Consider the following 25,890-nt stretch of genomic DNA (forward strand, 5'->3'; position numbering starts at 1 on the left):
GTAGATGTCTCGACGCTAGTCTCAAGTTCTCTACATCGAGGTTGTGTTGCACTCGGTAATGAGACACATAAGCATTCTTCAGCCACATGTAGCTGAAATACCTATCTGGGTGTAGTGAAGGCAAAGCCTCCAACGACTCTTGGCAGAGTCGAATGGCTTCCTCAACATCTTCATTCTTCCGAGTGTGCGTGAAACGACAACAAAGCGCCGAGCTCAAGCTGACAATAGTTATATGGCGACCTGGATGGCCATGCGGTCTTAACCGAAGTGAATCCTTGAACAGGTTGATGGTCTCGTCGAGATCCTCACTAGCATCCAATTTGTCATATCTGGTTTTAAGCGCAAGGGCAAAGTTGTTAACCGTGTTATCACGATATGGATTCCCAGGCGGGTGCAACATCAGTGCCTCGCGCTGGAGGCTGATGGATCTAATGATATTGTCAAAGTCACGAGAGTTACTTTGGTGATCGAAGCGGTAATTAAGTGACAAGGCCAAGTTATTCAGGTAGACGTTGTGTTCAGAATGTCCCTTGGGGCACCTTCGCGTTAATGTTGTATGCTAGATCATCAATGATGCCGCGTTGGTGAAAGCATGCTTCAACTTCATGTGCAAGCTTGTGGAGGGCTCTGGGACAGTCCTGATGGCCCAGAAAACAGAGCTCGAGCACGACTCATCGAAGGTGAATGCCTTCATCAGATGCGTCTTTGAGAAGATAGTTACATGCACAGATCACCTAATCGATGTCATTTGCACCAGCCGCGACGCTAAGGTAGGTGCCCTCTGGACAGAGGGGCAAGAGCTTGCAGGACAGTTGCGCGGACTCATGGATACTTACGGCAGCGTTCCGCTTGCTGTAGGGCCAGATCAACGCTTGAAGGAGGTGATAGATAGATAATGGATGATCGGGGTGGCCCTACGGACGCAATGCAAGGGCTTCGTGGAAGAGAGAAGTGATAGAGTTGATGTCTCGAAGATCGTTTTGAATATAGCCTTCAAGGCGGGCCCGCACGAGGTTGGTGAGAGCCGCTGCCTGGTGAGGATGACCGACCGGACATTGATCCAGGACCAACTGAAAATGCTTTACAGCATCGTTCAGATGACAGATCATCTCGCTTGTCACTTATGTGGCAAGTCGTGAGTCATAGCCCGCATACGTGTTCTGAGAAATCTGAGATTCACCGATGGACTACAGTAGGTGCTCTGTCAACAAAAGTCAGCACCGCAGAGGCTGATATCACTCACGTCAAACAGGGCACTGTCTCCTGATTATCATAGTGATATAGAACAGCGGCCTTTAGTGTGAGGGAATGGTGAACACACGAACGAATGGGAAGGAGATATCTACGAAATGTGAGTATATGCGCATGAGTGAGAAGGAGGTTACTCACCGAAAGATCGAGTAGGTCATCCCACGACGTTTGAGGTCACGGTACCGGCCCAGGCTATAGATTCGTCAAATGATAAGACTCCGATGGTTAATTTCCAGCGCCTGCTCGATTCGAGATCGATGGATACGTAGATGCCTGCTGGAACGCGCCAAGAGGGAACTTTGAGATTTTTTTCACTGATAACTGTAGACAGAACGTGAGAATCACCAAGTGAGAGAGGAGGGGTTGAACGTTGCAACGTTGAAGCTTCGAAGCCTAGGTCATGCTGCACGTGTATTTTTATGTTGTTGAGGGTAAAACTGAGGCTAAACTAGCATTAGCCGGCGAGCAATGTCTACTGGTCAGTGGCCTTCCGAGGCCCAGACATACCTGCACCCTTCTTCTTGCTTATCGCTTAATCTCCGGGAGTCGGACTGTAGAAATACCTTGGCAAGGCTTGCACGTCCACTACTCGGATCACCAAGTGGTCACCACGTTCTCTTGCGGATCTATTACCTTTAGTACGTGGAACATGGAAGAAAAATCATACATAACTCACACACGCCCGATTAAACCGTGCAGGCGAACTTGTGTTTATACTAGGTCAGTGCAATCGCAGCGTACCTATCGCTCATCGCAGCAAGTTGCCACCCTGTTCTAACTCCTGGAGTACTTAACCTCTTGCAATGACACAGGGTGTTGTGACTATTATCAACAAGTCCGACCGTTTCAATGGCGTTCATCATTGTTGCATGCACCCTTATTATCTTGGCCAGCGTCTGGATCGCGAAGCAACGATATCAGGCCGCAAGGCGGTTATCATTACCGCCCGGACCACCTGGACGTTGGCTTTTCGGAAATACGATGCCAGAGTCAAAGTAAGTCTTTGTCAAAGGACATCGAGATGATCTCTGACCGCTCACACAGTGCGCCGTTTCAATTCGCGAGGTGGACAGAACAATACGGACCCGTGTTCTCGCTCAAACAAGGCCATAGGATTTTCGTGATTATAGGACGTCATCAGGTAAGCATCAGACCAATCATCGTCTAGCCAGGCATGAAGTGAGTCTCGTCATAGGCTGCAGTAGATATCATGGAAAAAGAGGGAGCAAATCTCGCAGACCGCCCACGTTCTATTGCAGTGCAAGAGACATTATGTGGCGGAATGAGAGTGGTCGTTGAAGGCAGTGGCGAGAGATTACGCCGGCTACGCAGGTGCACATCTTGTCTCTACCGGGTGTGATCAGTGAGACTGGACATAAAGCAGGGTCCTGCATGCAGGCTTGCAACCCAAAGTTGCGGAGACCTACGAGCCCATCCAGACCAGGAATGCGAAGAATCTGATTCTAGATATCTTGAATGATCCAAAGAATCACCAAAGTCATGTCATGCGGTACGAACTCTAGCTTTTGCTCACGCGGTACAGGCGGTAATCCGTGCATTTTAGTTTTGCAGCTTCCGTGGTCATGTCCTTCACCTACGGAAAAACTACTCCGACTTCATACACAGACCCTGAAGTTGTTGCCGTCTGTAAGTCTTCTGCGCGTTTTGGTCGAGCGATGAAGCCGGGAGCATACCTTGTGGATACATATCCAATCCTGCGTTTCGTCCCAGGCTACTTGAGCCAGCTCAAGGCATGGCACCAAGATGAACTTGCTCTCTTTAACGGGCAGTTAGACGTGGTGCGAAAACAAATGGTTCGTGATTTTGCTGTTCAGACAGATGTCCTCGCTCACCACTGTGAAGCGTGAGGGGACTGCAAGACCATGCTTTGCGAGATTCATTTTAGAGCAACAGAAACAGTACCAGCTCGAAGGCAAGGAACTGGGATACGTTGCAGGAGGAATGTTTGCGGCCGGTTCTGATACGGTATGCTCGTACATTGCATTGCGTCTTAACTTGACCACTGTTGTAGAGCGCCTCTGCAATCACAGTCATGATGATGGCTGCTACCATTCACACGGACGCACAGGCTCGCGTACAAGAGGAACTTGATAGCGTCGTGGGACGTACGCGGCGTAGGTTATACTTTTTCTTTGTTCATCTACTGACTGAGATAGCTCCTGATTAGTGCCGACATTTGATGATCAGGAAATGCTGCCGCAGGTTACCGCGTTCATGCTCGAGAGCATGAGGTGGAGACCTGTCAGCCTTGGAGGTATGTCTCATTTGAATTGTGACGACGCGACAATGAATTTCTTTCGACAACATTGCAATACAGGCTTTGCGCATCGCGCGACCAAGGACATAATTTGGAATAACTACCTCATTCCTGCAGGTGCGACTGTTATTGGCAATCATTGGTCAGTAAGCAATCATTTTTGTTGTCTCACCTCTGTCCCTGACGCTGGTCTTTCAGGGCTATCGCAAACGATCCTGAGGTCTTCCCAGAACCGCAGAAGTTCAATCCTCAGCGTTGGATTGACAATGCAGGTCGCGTGCGCGATGATCTCCGGTTTTTCACTTTTGGCTTTGGTCGCCGGCAAGTGGCATCGCTCATCTCTTGACTCATTCTCACGGTTTGCTTGAAAATGTTAGTGTTTGTCCCGGTCAACATGTCGCACATCGGTCTACCTTCATCAATACAGCTCTTATTCTTTGGGCTTTCCGTCTTTCTGAGAATCCTGCAGCAAAGATTGACACGCTTGCTTTCTCGGACACCGCGATTATACATGCTGCATCGTTTGAGATATGTTTTGAGAAGAGGATCGATGAGAATCTGATCAGGGAACTGTGTGCACCTGGGGAGTAAAGGATGAAGGGTACTGAAACTTGACTCTGGGAAACGCCAGTCGGATACCAGAAATGTTGATGAGTAGAGACACTTGTATTGCACAGATTGTGGAACATTGTACATACCTTGGGGGAAGGAAGGAATTGACCAGTCAAGGAATCGAGGACTGGCGGCTCGATGCCGCTTTGTTGCATTATTTTACGGTTAGGGACTTGTTACCTAACTCAGCCAAGGTGTTTTCGTGGTGCGCACTGGCAGTGCTCAGTATAAACGAGTTCCTAGCCTACAGGAAATAAGGGTATAGTAGGTGGGCGAGAGCCGAAGAAGCTATCCCACTAATTCTCTCCAGGATACATCCTGGTGGATAGTGGACAACGACAGTCGTAGATGTATGTATCACAGTTCTAACTGACTATATAGCCTGAATGGTCGGACTCGCGGCTCGCCGCCGCTACGATTCGGACAGGGACACTAGAATTCGTCATATGCATAAAGCAACAGTGCTAATAATAACACATGATCCCGTATGAGACCTATATGATCCACCAAAAATATCATGAAAGTGTCACAGTCAAAAGTGTCGCGACACCCATCCAGCAAGTGGATATGAGACGGACACAAATTGGACATCAAAATAAATGATGTCCACACCAAAATTGTGAGGTGTGGGAGGGTATGGGGAGGCATAAATTATAATGTTTGCGGTTTTATACTGTCGTTATATGTATGTATCGTAGCAGGCCCAAGGAAGGAGTGGTATGGGGATGTTGATCATTAATATTAGTCAACGGTTAGCTTCCGAATAGCGAGTGTGCATGCGTGGTCATGATCCATAGCCGAGAGGACTGCTAGTCGGTCGTCTTTTCTAACAGCTCGGGAAGATGCCTGCAGTGCCTAAGGGAGAACTACTCAGCACCTTACAAACATTTCAGATGGCGATGTACCAGGATAAAACCAAACGTGACAGCCAATATCAAGTATAAGCCTGCACAAAGCTGAGGATGAACGCAAACTCAAAAGGCAGTCGGGACTTACCCACGAGAATCATGCCCTCTAACCAATTTGACTTGCCATCCTGTACGACATAGTTTACGGTGAGAACTGATACATGCATTTGATTGTTTCATCATCATGCCGCCTTGTTGAGATGATATACGCACCAGAGACGAATAGCACGATCGACTCCAACGGGTCGAAGAGGAACGTCAGTGGTTTACCCATAATCCAAGCGAGTGTCACGATGAACCTGCCAAAAATACGAACGGTGAAAAACTAGTGACAGGAGACACGACTATGAGACGCACGGGATAACGAAGAGTGCAATTTGCTAGAGACCAGTCAGCGATCTCGGAAAGACAACCAGATAAACAAACGCACAATACTTGATCCAACAGCAACACCCAAGCTTAGGGTTATGTTACCCTTGAAGGACACTGTAACTGAAGTAACATGTTCCGCTGCATTGCCAACTATTGGAAGCAAGATCACGGCGATAAACTCTTTGCCGATGGTCCGAGATTCAGTCAGATCGTCGATCGAGTCTACGAGGAACTCGGCGGTAACAGCTATTAACTGGAGCAAGAATATTGTCAAAGGATTGCTATCAGCACAGGCAGTGGCACGTACTGTAGTTACAACGACCAGAAGCCCGAGGGCCACAGGGACGCTCATATATGTTTCTACCTCAGAGTCTGTGTCCTCCGTGGATGCAAACCCAGTGGGATCGGTTGCAGCTTCTTCGTCACCCATCGGTTCAGGGGATAGTATGGGTTTAGCGGTCTTACGACGGTAGAGTCTCAACTGTAGCCATGGATTGTGTCCCTCGTAGCCTTTTGTCTTTTGTATGTCCGCATTATAGAGGGCTCTGTGTGAAAACAGTTGAAAAACCAAATACGAGCCGTAAACTAAAAAAAAAGGTGATTGAGTGATTGACAGCTGGGTTTTGGTTGACCTACTAGAAAGGAGAATGATGGCAACCTGGATGACGGTGTGAGGACAATTTTACCCATGTTAAAGTATCAGAGACGTACACCATGGCTGATCCTCAGTATGTTGTAATTTGTCGACAGCTCGCTATACAAAGGATGGCCCTGTAATGCCATGTGGAAAGCACCAGGCAGTAAAATAGCAATGGCGCTAATGGTAAGCAGTGATGAATTCACTTGCATCGCATCTGTCAACAAAAGTAAGAATAGGTGTTTCAACTGGCACAAACCATACTTAGTCCGAAACCCTGTTCCGAAAAGCGCATGCCACCGGCAAAGAAGCACATGCCGAGCACCAGAACTGGGGTGTGGTTAATTAATTTCAAAATGGAAGGCGAGAATACCAACGAAGATTGCTCAAAATAGATCCCATCACTAAAAGTAACTATGGTGGGTCTAGGGTCGCAAGGGAGATAAGCGGACATACAGGAGGACTGAACGATCCCGAGTTCGCATTTTGTGAGGGCTATAATCTAGAGTGCAAACCTCAGCATCTCGCTGTGCAAGTTTGCCAACATTAGAACGCACAGAGACGATGAGTTCGACGCTATGAAAGGATGCACGAATGATTAGATAATGATTGACATGAAAAAGTTTTGACTGACACATTTTCCTAGATTTTACAGTCGTTAGATTGAGGTCATGAAATGGTGGATGATGTACGAACTAATGTAGCATTGAGAAGACCTGCCAAAGTTTGGCCGACCCGTATGGAGAGGTCGTCCGTAGCATACGCCCGGAGCTGATGGTGGCTCAGTGTTGTAAACCTACAAAAAAGCGAGCTTGTAATCACCTTATCCAATGGTATGATGGCAAGAAATGATACTGCAGAGCACGCTGTAGCACCTCGGAAATTTAAGAGGTAACATATCGACTCACAGACGAAGATTAGAGTGTGCTGATCAGGAAGAGCGAAATGAATTGCCCACTTCAAACGACGACCAGTCAGAAATGATTCAGACTGATGCAAAAATGACATACAGATATAGGAATAAACACCAGTAAGACGTTAAACCCTGCCGCAAGCAAATATTAACACAATACATAAGCTTCGGAGAATTGTCCCGTACATGATGATAAGATCATGGCGCGAATGCTTTTCCAGGTACTAGGGGGTTTGGCGATTGGTTTCTCCGGTGTCAGCATCAACGTCGCAGCTCGGCGGAGGAAGTTCGGTTCCCGATGACAGATGTCACTTGTACTTTTTCTACGTCTCAGGGTAGTGGTACATAGCTGTGACGGGATGAGCACATCCACGGCGGAGATACTTTCAGTGGAAAGCGCGCTGTGATCTGAGGCGACCGGTAGCTGTGACGGGATGGGCTCATTCACTGCAGAGAAACTTTCAGTGGAAAGTGAGCTGTGATCTGAGGCGACCGGTAGCTGTGACAGGATGGGCTCATTCACGGCAGAGAAACTTTCGGTGGAAAGCGTGCTGTGATCAGAACGCACAGAGACGATGAGTTCGACGCTACGGAAGAATGTTTCCTAGAATTTTACAGTTGTTAGATTGAGGTCATGAAATAGTGGATGATGCACGAACTAATGTGGCGTTGAGAATACCTGCCAAAGTCTGGCCGATCCATATGGAGAACTCGTCCGTAGCATACGCCAGGAGCTGACAGCAGCTCAGTGTTGTAAAACTACAAAAAAGCGAGCTTGCAATCACCTTAGCCAATGGTATGATGGCAAGAAACGTAACTGCAGTAGCACACTGTAGCATCTGGATATTTAAGAGGTAACGTGTCAACTTACGGACGAAGATTAGAGTGTGTTGATCAGGGAGAGCGAAATTGATTGACCACTTCAAACGACGACCAGTCAGAAATGATCCAAACTGATGCACAAATGACATACAGATATGGGAATAAACACCAGCAAGACGTTAAACCCTGCCGCAAGCAAATATCAACACAATACATAAGTGCTGAAGAAGTGTCCCGTACATGACGATAAGATGATGGCGCGAATACTCCTCCAGTCTCTAGATGGTTTGGCGATAGGTTTCTCCGGAGTCAGCATCGACGTCGCAGCTCGAAGGAGGAGGTTGGGTTCCCGATGACGGACGCCACCTGTACCTTTCCTACGTCTCAGGCCGATGGTAGATTGCTGTTGTGAGACTGGCTCATCCAAGGAGGTGTGCCTTGTGGAGATACTTTCGACTCGGATGGAAAGCACGCCGTGATCTGAGGCGACTGGCAAGATGGGAACAAACGCTGTAGCAGATTGAGTGAGCTGGACTTAGTTGGTAACACATAGACAGCGTACCCATCGTACAGAAATTTGTAGTAGTTCAGCTTGAGCACGGATACTACTAAAGAGAAGGTGGATTGTTGCTTTTCGAGTGACCTGGTGAAAATGAATGAACGAACACCGCCTGTTGTTTATTCGATACGCAGTCTTACCTCATCCAGATCCACTGGCACGATGAGTGCAAGAAGGGGAAGGAATCCGAGGGATGACACGTGGAATAGGTAGGGATTACATGTGGAAGAGGGAGGGCAGGAGGTAGATTTTAACCTTGGCGAGACTGTCTGTGCAGTGACGTTGACGGCTCCATATATGAGCAGTACCGTGCGCGGGCTCGCCTGTAAGATGTGGGGTAAATCTGCTATATACCCCAGGTTGATTGATCGGACCAGTGACTCGGAATTCACGAGTCCTATTAGCTGAGCCGAGGACATATAAGGTGCATGGGTAGAATCTACCGTAGACTCGCGTAGAAAATTGGTAGACTCTGTTCGGATAACTCCGGTGAATCTACCGCAGTCCACCCGAGTCTACCGCAGTCCACCCGAGTCTACGACGCCACGGGTAGAACGACCAAACAACGTCCTCGATTTGTATATGATCAACTGCTCCTCATCGCTGTCACCGACGTCCCCCTCTGATGCCCTTCATGATGGGCATCGGTCAGCTACTTGCATCCCTCGATGAGTATGATCTCACTTTCCCCGACCTCATGGCCTTCGTTCGGCTTGCATGCATGGCGAAACCATTCATTCGCCAGTGCATGACTGACATCCGACATCCACCCATCCATCCTCCAGAAGTCGTCGTATCCCTTCTTGCTGGCGCACTCGGTCAAGACCCACCGACTATCCTCGCATGCTGGGTAGCATTCCGTCAGATTATCTGGACTCATGGCGCAGTACTCCCAACTGACCAGGAGATTGAAGCATTTAACCGTCATGGACTTGTGCGCGGTATTGGTGCGTTGCTGTTCGTCTTTTCTCTTCTTTCACTGACATGTTTCAAACCTCATAGGGTATCACGACTTGTATCCACCGACACGTGTATGCCAGCGTCCTGAATGCGTGAACTACCGTGACGATGATGAAGTAGCCACTCTCACGGATGTCAATACATTTCGTGCCAGCCTCTTTACGCTACGAGATGGTTCTCTTCCAGTCCATTCGGTATCAACATATTGTCGACGTATGTTCTTTATCTTCTAGTAATGCATACTGACCATTTCATTCAGAATGTCATGCTAGATATTACCCCCAACTATTGGACTAACAACACCGACTCGACACGCATTTACTATGCTGGTGTTCCCAGCGTCATTCAGGCTGCGAGGCATTTCTATATTGAAGCTGCGCTGTTGGAACTTTTTGCAGCAACGAAAGTCTTCGGATGGTATGTCGTCTTTCTCTGACAATAATAACGCTAACCTTTCATTCCAGGATGTCTAGCATGAACTGCGCTCGCGTGTACAACTATGCACTTGCTCAACGGCACGCCTACATCTCGAACAATAGACGTGCTTTTGATGCTACACTTCCACGAGCTTTTGACGAGGAATTTTCATGGCAGTATACCCTTCGAATGCGCGACACTGACGTCCTGAATGGTTTTTTTATCTACTCACTGCTACTGGAGAAGGCAGAGCATAACAGTTGCCTTGTTCTCCCCCACGACGAGCAACAACGGATCCGAATTGATGTTGCGCTGAGCGAGCGCAACAAAGAAATGGAAGGTATTGGGCAGGAAGCATACCCGCATGCCTGTGACTTGTGCTTCATCGTTATCGGCGACGACGACTCAAAATGTAAGTCAATTGTTTGTCAGATGCATGGCGTCATGCTCAGATTGATTATATGCCATAGCGAAAATTCAAGCAGCCGTTTGTGATGGTAATACCATCGGGCACCCTTGTTGTGCAGTGCACGACTGCAAAGTCCCCCTTATGACCAACCGTCATCGTTTCTGTCCGGACCATCAAGACTTAAACCAGCGGTGCGCAGTTGATGGCTGTGACGAGCTCAATGCCTCTGGATTTCAAACATGCGCCAACGCGGACCACCAGGCTCTTGAAGATGCCTACTTCAAGCCCGCGAAAGCTCTCTTCCAGCTGCGAGCGCGGCTCAAGAGGGCTGGTGTTACCTTACCCTTGGACTCTGTTCCTTCGCCCACGGATAGTGGTAGTAGTAACCCTAACAGTGCAGAAGAAGATCTCGAGGTGATTGTTGACTCCGAGTGTGACGGTAAGCCAGAGAACGGCAACAAACACCTCAGAGCAAGGTTTGGTCGACGCCGCACCCATAATGAGCAACTCATTATGCGACCTTGTGGAGTGATATTAGCGTGGGCTACGTTTTTTGGGTCCGAGGCCGTCTCTGCTGTTAATGTGAGTTACACGCAGTCTTACTGATTTAAGCTAACATTTAATCTCAAGGAATTTGCAAAGGCGGTATTCCCTACTGCCGCATCGACACCTGAATACTTCGTCTTTGACAACAACTGCAAGCTCCGCGCTCACCAAGACGCTATTGGTGATGACCACTTTGCTGCAACAGGGATGCCTGTTGACGTGTTTCATTTCAACTCGAAACACAAGGAAACTGACACCTACTGTCAGCGCCACTGCAACCCTGCTGCTTTCCCTGAGCTCATTTCTGGCGGCAAGTGGCGATTTAATACATCAATTTGTGAACAGACGAACGTTTGGCTAGGTGGGTATCAGGCAATCCTGCGAGACATGTCTGTACACCGGTACAACTTTTATCTTGACGAGATGATCAAACGTCGGAATCGCTATGTTATCTCAGAGTCGGAGAGACGAGGGCATTCTCCTTGGATGATTTCCATGGAAACTCTGTTTGGTAGTGACTAGTGCATTGACTCTCCTGGTGCTGTTTGCATTACATTACATTGTCTAGATTGTTGTCATTTGAAATTCTATCTCTTGTTGTATGTTTTTTGTCCTGTGTTTCGAACGAATGCCAGAGTTCATCACTGGGGATCGCACCATTCAGATGTCAAGTTTCATGGACATTTTTGATGCCGCCGTCCTCACTTGGGGATCGCACCATTCAGATGTCAAGTTTCATGGACATTTTGATGCCGCCGTCAGTTCACTCTCGAGTTGGAATTATGACTAGCTACTCATAGTATTTTTTCAACATAAGACGGTTGGATTTCGTGGATAACAGACAGAGTAGTTACTCTAATTAAAAGGTGGTAATGGTGGTAAGGATTGATAATCTACGGGAGAAGGATCATTTAAAGGTGGTAAGGGTGGTAAGGATTGATAATCTACGGGAGAAGGATCATTTAACCAAGTGCTAAATAGATCAAATTGGGGGTAACTCGAAAGATCTAAAGGAAATTCAGAGTTAGTGGTAGCCGCTGCAGTATCATTGTCCATTTCATCTATGTTCTTGAGTAGCGAGACAAGAGCATCACTCATCTCGCTGGTAAGGTCTGTAGGGAGCGGCAATCCAATGTCAGTGGTAGATGAGTTCATTGGTAGACTCGGAGGCAGGGTAGGACCTGAAGGACGAGGATTAGCCAACCATGGAAGTAGTAAATGAGATTATACATACACTTTGTGTCCGAGTTCGAGATGCTACCCGGGCTATTACTACCAGTAAGACTCGAAGCCGCATTAGCTTTGATTTCAGCCAAGAGAGTGTTCCACTGGCCAGCAGGACTATATCCCGCATTGACGGCACGTTCAACCCTATCACTTGAATTCTCGATAGCTGCCCGATAAGCGGCGCGATGCTTGTAAAATGTTGCCTTAGTATAGGTGCAATTTGGAAATGTAGTGGCGAAGAGGGCCTGGATCATTTGATCGTCTGATACATTGACGAAGAGCTGAATCCGGGGAAACCATATCACATGCATACTTCCAAGGAAATCGTGCTCGGGCGCCTGCAGGGATGGTAGCGTTGGGTTGAACCATGGCTAGCGCAGGCACTAATACAGGCCCAGGTGACGTGTCCGAGTTGGCGGCAGCGAGTGACAAAGGTGATGTCGAAGTGGGACTCGGCAATAGGCTAGTAAGCGGTAAAGGAATGGGTGACTGTCGAGAGATGAGAGCCGTGCTACTGGCATTCCTCTGCCGCTTCAATGGCGAGGTCATCCCATCCAATCGGGACAGATGCATACCCGTGGCACTAAAGGATCGTTTTGACGGAGATTGGACAGTCGCAGACATGCAACTAAGAGATGAGACCCTCTCGGCAAATCCAAGTAGCATATGATTGTCGGTCAGATCAATAGAACGAAGCAGGATTGTTGAATTGGGAGGACTGAGAAGCGGAGTCTTGATATCTTGCTCGATCCAGGCATGCTGATCACTGCAATATAATCCCCGAGCTCGAATCTCATCAATAGCGGATGGTCTCCTGGCACGAACTTTCCAGGTGTGGAGCATGTCAGCTTTGCGAGGTGGGGAGGTTCATTGTTCTAGTGATATTTCAGCACCGAGAAACCATCTAATACATGTAGAATACTATACCTTCAACCAGAGCACTATATCAACCATATTGCGGATCATAATGCTCAGACTTTGGTCAGCTTGAAAGCGTTGCTCAGCCACCAATGTCCGCTGGTGCCCGAGAACATAGTTCCGTGCGTAATTGGGGTCTAACGGCCGAGCATAGTTTCGTGAAGTGGCTGGGAGTGACTGACTCGATGCAGTAACTGGAGGGTGGTCAAGTTGAGTAGACGTGGGGTTAATGGTGGCAAGTGGTGGTATGGTCGAGTTTTCATGCTGTTGGGTGACAACTGGAGAAGATGCAGCTGCGACTCGGTGGACCCTACACCCTCCCGCCACCTCACAACACTGCTTGCAGTTGCGTCGTGTGCAGTTCTTGTTGGCCTTGCGTGGCTGAGTGCCTTGCTTCAAGTTGCGGCAGTCAGCCTTGGTACACAGGACTGTATCAGTCATACTACTACTACTAGTAGTAGGCCGTAGTTAGTATACTGCAAAGGTTGAATATCGAGTCACTCACACTACAAAATTTATACTAAGACGGCGTCACGGCAATCAATATAAGGTGTAGGTCCAACATAAGTACTAGTGACATAGTAGTGGTCAGCGGTGGGTCAGACGGTGACGAGGCAGATGGGCAGAAATAGTGGTGGGGCAGATGGTGAAAACATTGGCTTGCCGTTGTCATATATATGCTAGACGCTGTTGCAGGCAATGATCACAGCCGAGCAATGACGTCGTTGTTTGGTTGATCTACTGAGACCGAGTTGAGTCTACGCAAGTCTACGGATGGTCTATGGATTCGGCTCACTTTCCACGAAAAGAATTTGTAATGCTCCCGGATTTTCTACACGTAGTCTATGGTATAGTCTACCCACGTACTCTCAAAGTTCTGGCTGAGCCTCATGTGCGTTCGGCAAATTCCGAACACCCGCGGTGACCTTACCTTCATCCTCCGCAGCCGAAGATCAGTAAACTACCAGTTTTGGACATCATGCCCTCCGGGACCCTTCCCTTTTATCTTTTCTTTATCACTTAGCTATAATCTGATGGAGTCGAAGTATTTTGGCACTTGCGCATCCACCACTAATTGATCACCAAGTGGTCATTAGTTTCTCTTGAGGATCTGTTACTTTTAGTACGTGGTGCGTGGAAGGAAGACCGTAACCAGCAGGTAAACTTGTGTTTGTAAGTCAGTGCAATCGCAGCAAGTTTCCACCTTGTTCTAGCTTCTGCAGTAGTACTTGACTTGTTGCAATGGCACAGGGTGTCGTGACGATCAGCAAGCCCGACCGTTTCAATGGCGTTTATCACTGCTGCATACGCCCTTATTGTCTTGGCCAGCATCTGGATCGTCAAGCAACAATATCAAGCCGCAAGGCGGTCGCCATTACCGCCTGGACCGCCTGGACGTTGGCTTTTAGGAAATACGATGCCAAAGTCATAGTAAGTCTTTGTAAGGGGATATCAATATCATCTCTAACCCCTCACGCAGTGCGCCGTTTCAATTCGCGAGGTGGACAGAACAATATGGACCCGTGTTCTCGCTCAAACAAGGCCATAGGATTTTGTCATTATAGGACGTCATCAGGTAAGCATCGAACAAATCACCATCTAGCCAGGCATGAAGTGACTTTCGTCATAGGCTGCGGTGGATATCATGGAAAAAGAGGGAGCAAATCTCGCCGACCGCCCGCGTTCTATTGCAGTGCAAGAGACATTAGCTGACGGGATGGGGATGGTCCTTGAGGGCAGTAGTGACAGATTGCGCCGGCTGCGCAGGTACATATCTTGTCTCTACTAGGTGTGGTTAGCGAGACTGAATGTAAAGCAGGGTCTTGCATGCAGGCTTGCAACCCAAGGTTGCGCAGACCTATGAGCCCATCCAGACCAGGAATGCGAAGAATCTAGTTATAGACATCTTAAATGATCCAAAGAACCACCAGGGTCATGCCATGCGGTACGAACTCTAACTTTTGCTCACGCGGTACAGGCGGTAATCCGTGCATTTTAGTTATGCGGCTTCCGTGGTCATGTCTTTCACCTATGGAAAAACTACTCCGACCTCGTACACAGACCCTGAAATCGTTGCTGTCAATGAGTCTCTTGCGCGTTTTGGTCGAGCCATGAAGCCGGGAGCATACCTTGTGGATACGTATCCAATCCTGCGTTTCGTCCCAGGCTACCTGAGCAAACTGAAGGCATGGCACCAAGATGAACTTGCTCTCTTTAACGGGCAGTTGGACGCGGTGCGAAGACAGATATCCTCGCTCACCGCTGTTCAGCGTGAGGGGACTGCAAGACCATCTTTTGCAAGATTCATTTTAGAGCACCAGAAACAGTACCAGCTCGAAGACAAGGAACTGGGATACATTGCAGGAGGAATGTTTGCGGCCGGTTCTGATACTGTAAGCTCTTACATTACCTCACGTCTTAACTTGACAACTGTTGTAGACTGCGTCTGCAATCATAATTATGATGATGGCTGCTACCATTCACACGGACGCACAGGCTCGCGTACAAGAGGAACTTGATAGCGTCGTGGGGCGTACGCGGCGTAGGTTATACTTTTTCTTTGTTCATCTACTGACTGAGATAGCTCCTGATTAGTGCCGACATTTGGTGATCAGGAAATGCTGCCGCAGGTTACCGCGTTCATGCTCGAGAGCATGAGGTGGAGACCTGTCAGCCTTGGAGGTACGTCTCATTTGAGTTGTGATGACACGACGATGAACGACGACCCTGCACTACAGGCTTTCCGCATTGCGCAACCAAGGACATAATTTGGAATAACTACCTCATTCCTACAGGTGCGATTGTCATTGGCAACCATTGGTCAGTAGACAATCATTTCATTCTTTCATCTCTGTCTCCAACATCCATGTTTCAGGGCTATCGCAAACGATCCGGAGGCCTTCCCAGAACCGCACAAGTTCAATCCTCAGCGTTGGATTGACGATGCAGGTCGTGTGCGCGATGATCTCCGGTTTTCACTTTTGGCTTTGGCCGCCGGTAAGTGGCATCGCTCATCTCTCGACCGGTTCTCATGACTTATGTCAGAGTGTGTCCCGGTCAACATGTCGCAAATCGGTCTATCTTCATCAACACCGCTCTTATTCTCTGGGCTTTCCGTCTTTCTGAGAATCCTGCAGCAAAAATTGACACACTTGATTTCTCGGATACTGCGAATATACATGCTGCTTCCGTTTGAGATATGTTTTGAGAAGAGGATCGATGAGAATCAGATCAGGGAACTGTGCGCACCTGGGGAATAAAGGGCATTTATCCAGGCACTCGAAAGTTCAGTACTCATACTGATAAGTATGTAAACTGTTGATACATGCGCTTATATACTGTGCACCCCTTTACCTCACGAAATCAAGCTGAAGATGTTTTATGTACAGATTATATCCAAAGATAAAGTAATGTAAAAGCTTCAGCATCATGACATTAAACGACAATAAATTACAAGAGAAATCTAATTTTAATGAAGCCCCGCAGGCCCCCTGCTCTGCTGTGACAACCCAGTCTCAGTCTGAACGTGCTTTGGAAAGCCCTGAGTAGGGTGTCTCGACGCTAGTCCGAGGTACTCTACAGCGAGCAACAAATCAGCAAAGTCGTGTTGCACTCGGTAACGAGACACATAAGCATTCCTCAGCCACACGTAGCTGAAATATCTATCCGGGTGTAGTGAAGGCAAAGCCTCTAACGACTCTTGGCAGAGTCGAATGGCTTCCTAGACATCTTCATTCTTCTGAGTATGCGTGAAACGAGAACAAATCACAAATCGCCCAACTCAAATTGAAATTTATATGGCGACATGAATGGCCATGCGGTCTTAACTGAAGTGAATCCTTGAACAGGTTGATGGTCTCGTCGAGATCCTCACTAGTATCCAATTTGTCATATCTGGTTTTAAGCGCAAGGGTAAGGTTGTTAACCGTATTATCACGATATGGATTCTCAGGGCGGACGTTACATCAGTGCCTCGTGCTGGAGGCTGATGGATCGAATGATGTCGTTAAAATCATGAGTTACCTTGGCGATTGAAATGGTGATCAAGTGACAAGGCCAAGTTATTCAGGTAGATGGCGCGTTTAGGATGTCCCTCGGGGCACCCTTCGCGATAATGTTGTATGCTCTTTGTTAAATCATGAATGGTGCTGCGTTGGTGAAAGCTTGTGGAGGGCTCCGGGACAATCCTGATGGCCAGAGGACAGAGCTCGAGCACGACTCATCGAAGGTGGATGCATTCATTGGATGTGTCATTTAGAAGATTGTTACATGAGCAGATCACATAATCGATGTCATTTGCCCCAGCCGCGACGCCACGAAGGTAGGTGCCCTCTGGACAGAGGGGCAAGAACTTGCAGGACAGTTGCGCGAACTCATGAACACATATGCCAGTGTTCTCCTTGCTGAAGCGCCGGATCAATGCTTTGAGGTGATAGATAGATAATGGATGGCCGGGGTGGCCTTGCGAACGGAATGCAAGGGCTCCGCGGAAGAGTGAAGTGATAAAGTCGATGTCTCGAACATCGTTTTGAATATAGCTTTCAAGGCGGGCTCATACGAGGTTAGTGAGAGTCGCTGCCTGGTGAGGATGACCGACCGGACATTGGTCCAGGACCAACTGAAAATGCTTTACACCATCATTCAGGTGAGAGACCGTCTCGCTTGTCACGTCTGTGGCAAGTCGTGAGTCATGGCCCGCATTGGTATTCTGAGCAATCTGACATTCACCGATGGACTACAGTAGGTGTTCTGTCAACAAATGCCAAAACCGCAGAGGCTGATATCACTCACGTCAGACAGAGCGCTGTCCTGATTGTCATAATGATATAGAACAGCAGCCTTTAGTGCGAGGGAAGGGTGAACACTACGAACGGATGGGAAGGAGATGACGTTCTACAGATGACCTCTCCGCTGCCTAGCATTCGACCAGCTTCATATGACACCCTGATCTCCATTGATAATGCAGGCGACGCATCTAATGATCTACAAACAAAAGATCAGTCCTCGAGTTCTGTCTGAAAGTCTCAATGAACCTGTACAGGGTCATAGTATCGGCCCAGGCTATAGATTCGTCGGATGATAAGACTTCGATGGTTGATTTCCAGCGCCTGCTCGAGTCGGGATTGATGGATACATAGATGCCTGCTGGAACGCGCCAGGAAGGAACTTGAAGATTTTTTCCGCTGATGACTGTAGACAGCCTGAGAACGTGGGAATCACTGACAAGTGAGAGAGAGGAGGGGTTGAGGATTGCAACGTTGAGGCCTACTAGGTCATGCTGCACGTGTATTTCTCATGATGTTGTTGAGGCCAACGCTGAGGCTAGGACTAGCATTAGCGGGAGAGCAATGTCTAGGTCAGTGACCTTCTAGCTTTAGAGTTTCCGACCCTCCGCGGCGAGGCCCCAGGCCCCAAACCTCCACCCTTCCCTTCTTGCTTATCGCTTAATCTGGAGTCGAAATATCTTGGCAAGGCTTGCCCGTCCACCACTGATCACCAGGTGGTCATCACGTTCTCTTACGGATCTATTACCTTTAGTACGGGGAACATGGAAGGAAAATCATACATAACTCACACATGCCCGATTAATCCATCCAGGCGAACTTCAAGTTGCGTTTGTACTAAATCAGTGCAATCGCAGCGTGCCTATCGCTCATCGCAGCAAGTTGCCACCTTGTTCTCACTTCTGGAGTACTTAACCTATTGTAATGGTACAGGGTGTCGTGACTACTATCAGCAAGCCCGACCGTTTCAATGGCGTTTATCACTGTTGCATGCACCCTTATTGTCTTGGCCAGCGTCTGGATCGTGAAGCAACGATATCAGGCCACAAGGCGGTTGTCATTACCGCCTGGACCGCCTGGACATTGGCTTTTGGAAATACGATGCCAGAGTCATAGTGAGTCTTTGTCAAGGGACATCAATATAATCTCTGACCCTTCACACAGTGGTGCCGTTTCAATTCGCGAGGTGGACAGAACAATACTGGACCCGTGTTCTCGCTCAAACAAGGCCATAGGATTTTCGTGATTATAGGACGTCATCAGGTAAGCATCAAACAATTCATCGTCTAGCCAGGCATGAAGTGGGTCTCGTCATAGGCTGCGGTGGATATCATGGAAAAAGAGGGAGCAAATCTCGCATGACCGCCCAGCGTTCTATTGCAGTGCAAGAGACATTATCTGGCGGGATGAGAATGCTCCTTGAGGGCAGTGGTGACAGATTGCGCCGGCTGCGCAGGTACACATCTTGTCTCTACCAGGTGCGATCAGTGAAACTGAATGTAAAGCAGGGTCTTGCATGCAGGCTTGCAACCCAGGGTTGCGGAGACATATGAGCCCATCCAGGCTAGAAATTCAAAAAATCTGGTTCTAGATATATTGAATGATCCAAAGAATCACCAGCGTCATGCCATGCGGTACGAACATTAACTCTTGCTCACGCGGTATTGGTAGTAATCTTTGCATTTTAGTTATGCAGCTTCCGTCGTCATGTCCTTCACCTATGGAAAAACTACTCCGACTTCGTACACAGACCCTGAAATTGTTGCCGTCCATAAATCCCTTGCGCGTTTAGGTCAAGCCGTGAAGCCGGGAGCATACCTCGTGGATACGTATCCAATCCTGCGTTTTGTCCCAGGCTACCTGAGCCAACTGAAGGCATGGCACCAAGAAGATCTTGCCTCTCTTTAACGGGCAGTTGGACGTGGTGCGAAGGCAGATGGTTTGTGATTTTGCCGTTCTGACAGATGTCCTCGCTCACCCTGTGAAGCGTGAGGGGACTGCAAGGCCATCATTCGGGAGGTTCATTTTAGAAGTACCAGAAACAGTACCAGCTCGAAGATAAGGAACTGGCATACATTGCAGGAGGAATGTTTTCGGCCGGTTCTGATTCGGTATGCTCTTACATTGCATTACATCTTAACTTGACCACTGTTGTAGACTGCGTCTGCAATCACAGTTATGATGATGGCCGCTACCATTCACACGGACGCACAGGCTCGCGTACAAGAGGAACTTGATAACGTCGTGGGGCGTACGCGGCGTAGGTTATGCTTTTTCTTTGTTCATCTACTGACTGAGATAGCTCCTGATTAGTGCCGACATTTGGTGATCAGGAAATGCTGCCGCAGGTTACCGCGTTCATACTCGAGAGCATGAGGTGGAGACCTGTCAGCCTTGGAGGTACGTCTTATTTGAGTTGTGATGACACGACGATGAACGACGACCCTGCACTACAGGCTTTCCGCATTGCGCAACCAAGGACATAATTTGGAATAACTACCTCATTCCTGCAGGTGCGATTGTCATTGGCAACCATTGGTCAGTAGACAATCATTTTCGTTGTTCACCTCTGTCTCCAATACTCGTGTTTCAGGGCTATCGCAAACGATCCCGAGGTCTTCCCAGAACCGCACAAGTTCAATCCTCAGCGTTGGATTGACGATGCAGGTCGTGTGCGCGATGATCTCCGGTTTTTCACTTTTGGCTTTGGTCGCCGGTGAGTGGCATCGCTCATCTCTCGACCCGTTCTCCTGACTTACTTGAAAATGTCAGAGTCTGTCCCGGTCAACATGTCGCAAATCGGTCTATCTTCATTAACACGGCTCTTATTCTCTGGGCTTTCCGTCTTTCTGAGAATCCTGCAGCAAAGATTGACACGCTTGCTTTCTCGGATGCTGCGACTATACATGCTGCTCCGTTTGAAATATGTTTTGAGAAGAGGATCGATGAGAATTTGATCAGGGAACTGTGCGCACCTGGGGAGTAAAGGGCGTCTATCTAGGAACTTGAAAGTTCAGACATGCTTATAAGTATTAAGTAGTTAATACATGCGTTAAGCGCTTGTGTACAGTACGTACAGTACCCTTTGTGCGTGGGAATGTATGATTGTGGGTTGTGCTCAGCCTGTGAGTCTGTAGCCTTTTTGTAGCGCGCCTAGTTCTGTACCATACGCACAATACCGTTTCATATTATCCGCGTTCGACATGGGCAAACTGAACATCGCTCATCATAAATCATATCACCCCTACCGCCGGGACAACATCGAACGTGTACGGAGAGATGAAGAGGAAGCCGCGCAAAAGGAAGCCGAGGCTGAGGGAAGGGTAGTGCTGGCTGATGCAGAGGCTCGGCTGGACCTCCTCCGAGAACGTGCAGGACTTGGGAAAGGAAAGGGGAAGAAGAAAGAGGATGATATGAAGGTTATAGAGGACGCTAAGGCTTCCATCGTTGCCAAGGACTCGAAACAGGGTCATATCAATCTATTTGAGGATTTAGAACAGGTCGGTTTTTTGTCGCCATTCTTGTGTGCATATACTGATATGGTGCTAGCAAGAAATGATTACTGCCATACGAGTGACGAAGAAGACCGCACAGCTAGAGGCTGAGAAGGGTGTACCACTGGCCCCAAGTGCTAAGGACCTCAACCCATGGTACAGCGAGCGCGATAAGGGAAAGGAATACCAGGAGGATGAGAAGAGTCAACGCTTAAGGTATGCAGCTTATACTGCTCCAGCCTTAGATTTACGACTTCCCTTTGACATTTCAGATTGCGGGATATTGCTTCAAAGACTATGAATGACCCTCTCACAGCCATCACGCATCAGCTTGCATCGAGCTCTTCATCGAACCACTCTTCCCCTGTCCCTCAGCCGTCATGGCGACCTTCCAAACATCGCGCTCCACCCGACTCAAATAATAAGATGAAACCGCCTCCCCCACCCTCGGATGCTACAACCATGCGCCTCACACGTGAATCGTCAGAACGTGAACGGGCGTTGGCGTTGATTCGGCGCAAGCAGCGTGAAATGAGAGGGAGCGAGACGCCGAGCACTGTGCACGGGGGCCTAGATGAAGGATATGGGGATGTATTTAACCGTCGGGAGGTCGAAGAAGCGCACTCATATCGACGAAGGCGGTGGTAAGTACATCCCGGTCTATGAGATTTATTTATTGCGTTGTATGCTTCTACATCCCGCGGCAGCGCCACGATGGGATGTTGTATGAATGGTTTGGATATTTGGCTTGTTCCTGGACATGCTAGCTGGTGCTATGGTGGCCTGCTCTGTCATTCGATAGTGAGTGTGTCAGCGAGATACATGCATTACCTCACATACAGCAGAGGTCAAGACCTCCAGCACCACTCGGTAAGGTATTTTCTGCTCGTGTCTAAGGTTAAGCGCCTTGCCATCGCGCGTCTACTACTGCCTACCACGCCTGACATGCAGTCTTCTTCCGCCTACTTCCACACCTGACCTCCAACTTGCGCCCTCCCACGTTACGCGCCAAATCCAACTACAACCTCATGAAGCCTGGCGCTGCCTCTGTCTCGGACTCTACGCCTCGACTCGGACCTCCCGCCAGAGCGTGACCTCTCGAGGCCCTCTCACCACTTCCTGCTCTCGCCCAGCCGCATCAGAAAAATGTCGCAGTGCTCATTTAGCCTTATTCTACTTAGTAAGACGAAAGATGATTCGAGGAATACAAGTTAATTTGATCACTCCCTAACTAAGGAAGACAACGCACAGGAAAAGGTGATATAAGAGAAACTTGTTTCCAAGCAAAAGAGGCATGGGTGTATTTTTAAAGCCCGTCCAACTTCGACGAAGGGTCCCGAAACGGACATGTCTAAGTTAATATTATTGCCATTTGCAAGTGCGAGGATGATGGTAGTAGTACTGGCAGAAGCTCGTGTTTTGGAATACCGGGCGATGATGATATCAAGATACAAGCAGTACAATCCTCCATACCTTATGGAGATGCGGTCGAAGCAGGAGACATCGATGTTGAATATGACTCGGTGATGGCATGTCCGGTGTTGTCGGCGGGATGAGTTCGGCAGAGGGAAAGCGGGTAGTAAAAGTGACGGACAAGTGGCGGCAGACTCTGGGCGCGTGCACTGATTATAATTAGATAAGCATGGATGGCAGGTAAACAAATCTGATGCGATGAATTTGAACACGTGGCATTGCATTCTATCCACCAGTTCAAGATGTGTCCCAATTCTACCTGCAATCGCACGTGAAAACGCTTGTTGCTCGGTAAAGCTGAATACCACTACTTTGGCCACCGGTACAGTCCCTGCAATTCACTGAGCTTGGCTTGATACCGGTGAACGTGATTGATCTCTTCGACTCGTTGGCTCCAATTTTGATTATTTAACGTAACCACCTTGCTTCATCTCACTTGACAAGCCCTGGCGTCAATGTTTTTCATGGTCCGTCCTGAGTAAATTTACTAACAAGACTCAATTCCGGTCTGATGGTGCACGTAAACCGGTCAACTGCTACGTACAAGTCCGGCTCATCATACCATTGTACTTATAAAAAGCAAGGTCAATCACAGGACCTTTAATATTCTCAGCCGCAGTTAATATCACTGTGGAACCTCGGGCATCGGTTGTCAAGCATGTACCACAAATCGCTCTTCCCAGACCTGCCAAAGGTCCCAGAATCTAATGTTCACCACCTGCTATTCAACCGGCCTGACCAGCGGGAGTGGCCAGATTACACGTTGTTCGTGAATGTGGCTACTGGCCAGCGGCGTTCGTTCAGGGAGTTTGTCGAGCGTGTCCGTGATGGCGCTACTGCACTGGGTGCTGATGTGTCGCAAGGTGGCCTAGGTCTTCGTCCTGAGAATGGAGATCTTGTAGGCATTCTGAGTGAGAACTGCCCAGTACGTTGCATCTCATTGTTCAGTCGAGACTGTAAATTGACAACATAATTTTCTTAGGACTATGTAGCCCTGCTGCATTCCCTACTGGTTATCACCGTCCCGTTTGCGCTGTTCTCATCCTATTCAACACCGTACGAGTTCAAATACGCCAATTCGCTCGCAAAGGCGACTAGGATCTTTACTAGTCCCTCGTTACTACAACTCGCTTTGACTTCGGGACTCCCAGCAGACCGGATTTACCTCTTAGAAGGAGAGGATAAAGGCTATACAAGCTACGATCAGCTGATCTCCTCTGCTCGAAAGAGTGCTATTCCACGTCTGCCAGTCCGTCATGCTACCAAGGACACTCTAGCTTACTTGATCTATTCGAGTGGAACAAGCGGTCCTCCCAAAGGTATGTGTCTATTTTTAGCACTGGCCTCATTCCGAATCGCACAAACATAGACGCACCGTCTGACTATATTGTACAGCCGTCATGACATCTCACGGAAATATCACTACTGCCACCCTCTCAACAATAGTAAACGGTATGGAAATGGCTAAAACTCAGGCTGTATGTCTTCCGACGCTACTTTCTTGGTCTCCCTGACTCTCCTGCTAGCCACCAGTATGGAACACCCCTGATGGGTTGCAAGTAACCTTCACTGTCCTTCCACTCTATCACTCTCTCGGCCTTTACACAACTAGTTTCTTCAACTTCTTGAATCCCTCCACGATTGTCATGCTCCCGAAATGGGACATCGATATATTCTTTGACAGCGTTCCGATGTAAGTGAATACCAAGAGCATTTAGCGTGTCCTGTAGTACTTCTGGTACTCATCTGGAGCTGCAATGTAGATACCATATCACGACCTTATTCCTTGTTCCCTCCCTTCTACACCAACTCGTTCACCATCCACGCTTCAAAACTGCTGATATGAAGTCGGTTAAGGCAATCGCAAGCGGTGCCGCGTACCTCCCGCCCCAGCTCGCTGACCAAGTTCGCGCCCGTTTCACAGACATACCAAGAGTTGCTGAAGGTGCGTCCTCTACGTATCGTGTGCAAACCCCTGGTGCTACTGTTAATCTTCACAGGTTACGGCATGTCCGAATTCGTAAGTGATCTCCTCATCTGCTCCTTCCAGCTCGCTGACGTCATTATCTGAGATAGACAATGGCTATCGCCATGAAGCCCATCCCTGGCATGCTCGATGGACGCGCCAAAAACAAGCCTGGCTCTGCTGGAATTCTCGTCCCTGGTGTCGAAGCCCGCGTTGTCCGTCCCGACGGGTCTCTCGCGGGCCCGAACGAGCCGGGCGAGCTTCTCATCCGCGGAGGCTCTGCGGTGCTGGGATACAAAGGAAACGATAAGGCCACTCGGGAAACATTTGTCGATGGATGGGTGCGCACGGGAGACCAGATACGGATCGATGAGGACGAGGTACTTTTGTAAGTTGATTCGACGAGTACGATATACCCGCTCATACTAGAGTCGATATGTCCTGTTTGCAGTTTCGAAGATCGCACCAAGGTAAACTACACCATCCATAGTCATAACTCGTTTCGCATTGTACTGACCCCTGTTCTTACAGGATACGCTCAAAATCTCAGGGATGCAAGTCTCTCCCGTCGAAATCGAGAACACGATCCTGGCGCAGCCCGACAAGCTCATTACTGATGTGAGCGTTGCGGGTGTTTCGGGTGGGCGTACCTCGGACGAACGGATACCCCGTGCATGGATCGTGTTATCCCCTGCGGGGGCAGCGTTGGGTAAGAAAGAGGTTGTGACACGACTCGATGCGTGGGTGCAGGGGCGCCTGAGTCGGTATAAGTGGTTGAGAGGAGGCATTGGGATTGTGGAGACGGTAGATTTTTTCTTCGTTTTGTTCTGGGGGATGAGTTGATTGAGCCCTTGGGTAGATTCCGAAGTCGCCAACTGGAAAGGTGTTAAGACGGGTGTTAGTTGAGGGGTATGAAAAAGAGGTCAAAGCGAATGCGAAACTGTGAAGCGTAACATGCAGGTTTCTCGTATGTTTTTCTCGATACCGTAACCCTTGACCGATGCTTGCTATCTAGTTACGTACTACAGTCGTGTGGCTGTCTTTGCTCGGAGAGTTAGTCAACGTCTACTCTAAGACAGTATAGACCAGAAGACACCGGCCATAGTTCGTAAGGGATAGTATACAAATGAATGTTGGATGTCCGTCCTGTCCGTCCGTTCTCTCTGTCCATATCGTCCGGCAAACGATGATTACGCTTCTGATTGTCTCATTGGTATCCCTGACCTAACGTTAGAGATCATGTTCACGTTTGGCTCGTTGGCAGCAGGCCTCAAGGACATCATTCGTGAGGTTGCGCCGCCCAAAGTTGGCCCAAATCCTGAAAACAAATTCCGAGGCGTTTCG

General features: G+C 48.6%; 8 protein-coding genes across 8 annotated transcripts; 6 read left to right on the top strand and 2 right to left on the bottom strand.

Moving 5' to 3' along the window:
- Positions 1 to 91: 91 nt before the first annotated feature.
- On the bottom strand, positions 92 to 1,097 carry DFJ58DRAFT_648043 (uncharacterized protein; the record flags this gene model as incomplete). The annotated part of the gene is made up of 2 exons (XM_041381457.1): positions 92 to 539; positions 919 to 1,097. Coding segments are annotated over 2 exons (627 nt in total), but the record flags the coding sequence as incomplete, so codon positions are not given.
- A 552-nt stretch (positions 1,098 to 1,649) lies between these two features.
- DFJ58DRAFT_379889 (cytochrome P450) lies at positions 1,650 to 4,298 on the top strand. Its single transcript, XM_041380116.1, has 12 exons — positions 1,650 to 1,889; positions 1,951 to 2,246; positions 2,296 to 2,392; positions 2,447 to 2,583; positions 2,636 to 2,761; positions 2,816 to 3,065; positions 3,115 to 3,237; positions 3,284 to 3,386; positions 3,440 to 3,526; positions 3,590 to 3,671; positions 3,728 to 3,850; positions 3,907 to 4,298. Exons 2-12 carry the CDS (start codon positions 2,101 to 2,103, stop codon positions 4,118 to 4,120), a joined length of 1,488 nt encoding a protein of 495 aa, XP_041243999.1. The 5' UTR covers positions 1,650 to 1,889; positions 1,951 to 2,100; the 3' UTR covers positions 4,121 to 4,298.
- A 259-nt stretch (positions 4,299 to 4,557) lies between these two features.
- Positions 4,558 to 8,772, bottom strand: DFJ58DRAFT_380090 (Sodium/calcium exchanger protein-domain-containing protein). Its single transcript, XM_041380117.1, has 25 exons — positions 8,493 to 8,772; positions 8,356 to 8,436; positions 8,034 to 8,303; positions 7,945 to 7,979; positions 7,843 to 7,891; positions 7,757 to 7,788; positions 7,631 to 7,705; positions 7,158 to 7,575; positions 7,069 to 7,103; positions 6,967 to 7,015; positions 6,881 to 6,912; positions 6,755 to 6,829; positions 6,693 to 6,700; positions 6,616 to 6,634; positions 6,515 to 6,560; positions 6,323 to 6,388; positions 6,133 to 6,275; positions 6,058 to 6,079; positions 5,729 to 6,006; positions 5,480 to 5,674; positions 5,407 to 5,429; positions 5,263 to 5,348; positions 5,138 to 5,203; positions 5,047 to 5,087; positions 4,558 to 4,996 (listed from the first exon to the last, which is right to left on the bottom strand). Exons 2-25 carry the CDS (start codon positions 8,357 to 8,359, stop codon positions 4,883 to 4,885), a joined length of 2,181 nt encoding a protein of 726 aa, XP_041244000.1. The 5' UTR covers positions 8,360 to 8,436; positions 8,493 to 8,772; the 3' UTR covers positions 4,558 to 4,882.
- Positions 8,773 to 14,114: 5,342 nt separating this feature from the next.
- Positions 14,115 to 15,607, top strand: DFJ58DRAFT_788076 (cytochrome P450; the record flags this gene model as incomplete). The annotated part of the gene is made up of 8 exons (XM_041390136.1): positions 14,115 to 14,260; positions 14,310 to 14,352; positions 14,379 to 14,405; positions 14,460 to 14,596; positions 14,649 to 14,774; positions 14,829 to 15,222; positions 15,269 to 15,511; positions 15,568 to 15,607. 7 exons carry the CDS (start codon positions 14,115 to 14,117, stop codon positions 15,422 to 15,424), a joined length of 1,029 nt encoding a protein of 342 aa, XP_041244001.1. The 3' UTR covers positions 15,425 to 15,511; positions 15,568 to 15,607.
- Positions 15,608 to 15,704: 97 nt separating this feature from the next.
- Positions 15,705 to 16,210, top strand: DFJ58DRAFT_914036 (uncharacterized protein; the record flags this gene model as incomplete). The annotated part of the gene is made up of 2 exons (XM_041395358.1): positions 15,705 to 15,826; positions 15,877 to 16,210. Coding segments are annotated over 2 exons (271 nt in total), but the record flags the coding sequence as incomplete, so codon positions are not given.
- A 2,327-nt stretch (positions 16,211 to 18,537) lies between these two features.
- Positions 18,538 to 20,599, top strand: DFJ58DRAFT_727897 (cytochrome P450; the record flags this gene model as incomplete). Its single annotated transcript, XM_041385527.1, has 12 exons — positions 18,538 to 18,728; positions 18,778 to 18,855; positions 18,908 to 19,069; positions 19,122 to 19,247; positions 19,302 to 19,442; positions 19,489 to 19,594; positions 19,653 to 19,724; positions 19,771 to 19,864; positions 19,927 to 20,013; positions 20,070 to 20,151; positions 20,207 to 20,329; positions 20,386 to 20,599. 12 exons carry the CDS (start codon positions 18,538 to 18,540, stop codon positions 20,597 to 20,599), a joined length of 1,476 nt encoding a protein of 491 aa, XP_041244003.1.
- Positions 20,600 to 20,751: 152 nt separating this feature from the next.
- Positions 20,752 to 22,041, top strand: DFJ58DRAFT_380324 (uncharacterized protein). Its single transcript, XM_041380118.1, has 3 exons — positions 20,752 to 21,113; positions 21,163 to 21,323; positions 21,380 to 22,041. Exons 1-3 carry the CDS (start codon positions 20,817 to 20,819, stop codon positions 21,753 to 21,755), a joined length of 834 nt encoding a protein of 277 aa, XP_041244004.1. The 5' UTR covers positions 20,752 to 20,816; the 3' UTR covers positions 21,756 to 22,041.
- Positions 22,042 to 22,911: 870 nt separating this feature from the next.
- On the top strand, positions 22,912 to 25,668 carry DFJ58DRAFT_683981 (uncharacterized protein). The gene is made up of 10 exons (XM_041383268.1): positions 22,912 to 23,505; positions 23,563 to 23,899; positions 23,976 to 24,058; positions 24,107 to 24,273; positions 24,344 to 24,525; positions 24,581 to 24,600; positions 24,657 to 24,934; positions 24,998 to 25,016; positions 25,078 to 25,350; positions 25,406 to 25,668. Exons 1-10 carry the CDS (start codon positions 23,239 to 23,241, stop codon positions 25,490 to 25,492), a joined length of 1,713 nt encoding a protein of 570 aa, XP_041244005.1. The 5' UTR covers positions 22,912 to 23,238; the 3' UTR covers positions 25,493 to 25,668.
- Positions 25,669 to 25,890: the final 222 nt, after the last annotated feature.

This window comes from Suillus subalutaceus, assembly GCF_016647625.1.
Source record: "Suillus subalutaceus strain FC151 chromosome Unknown DFJ58scaffold_52, whole genome shotgun sequence".
In the NCBI taxonomy this organism is placed as follows: Eukaryota; Fungi; Basidiomycota; class Agaricomycetes; order Boletales; family Suillaceae; genus Suillus; species Suillus subalutaceus.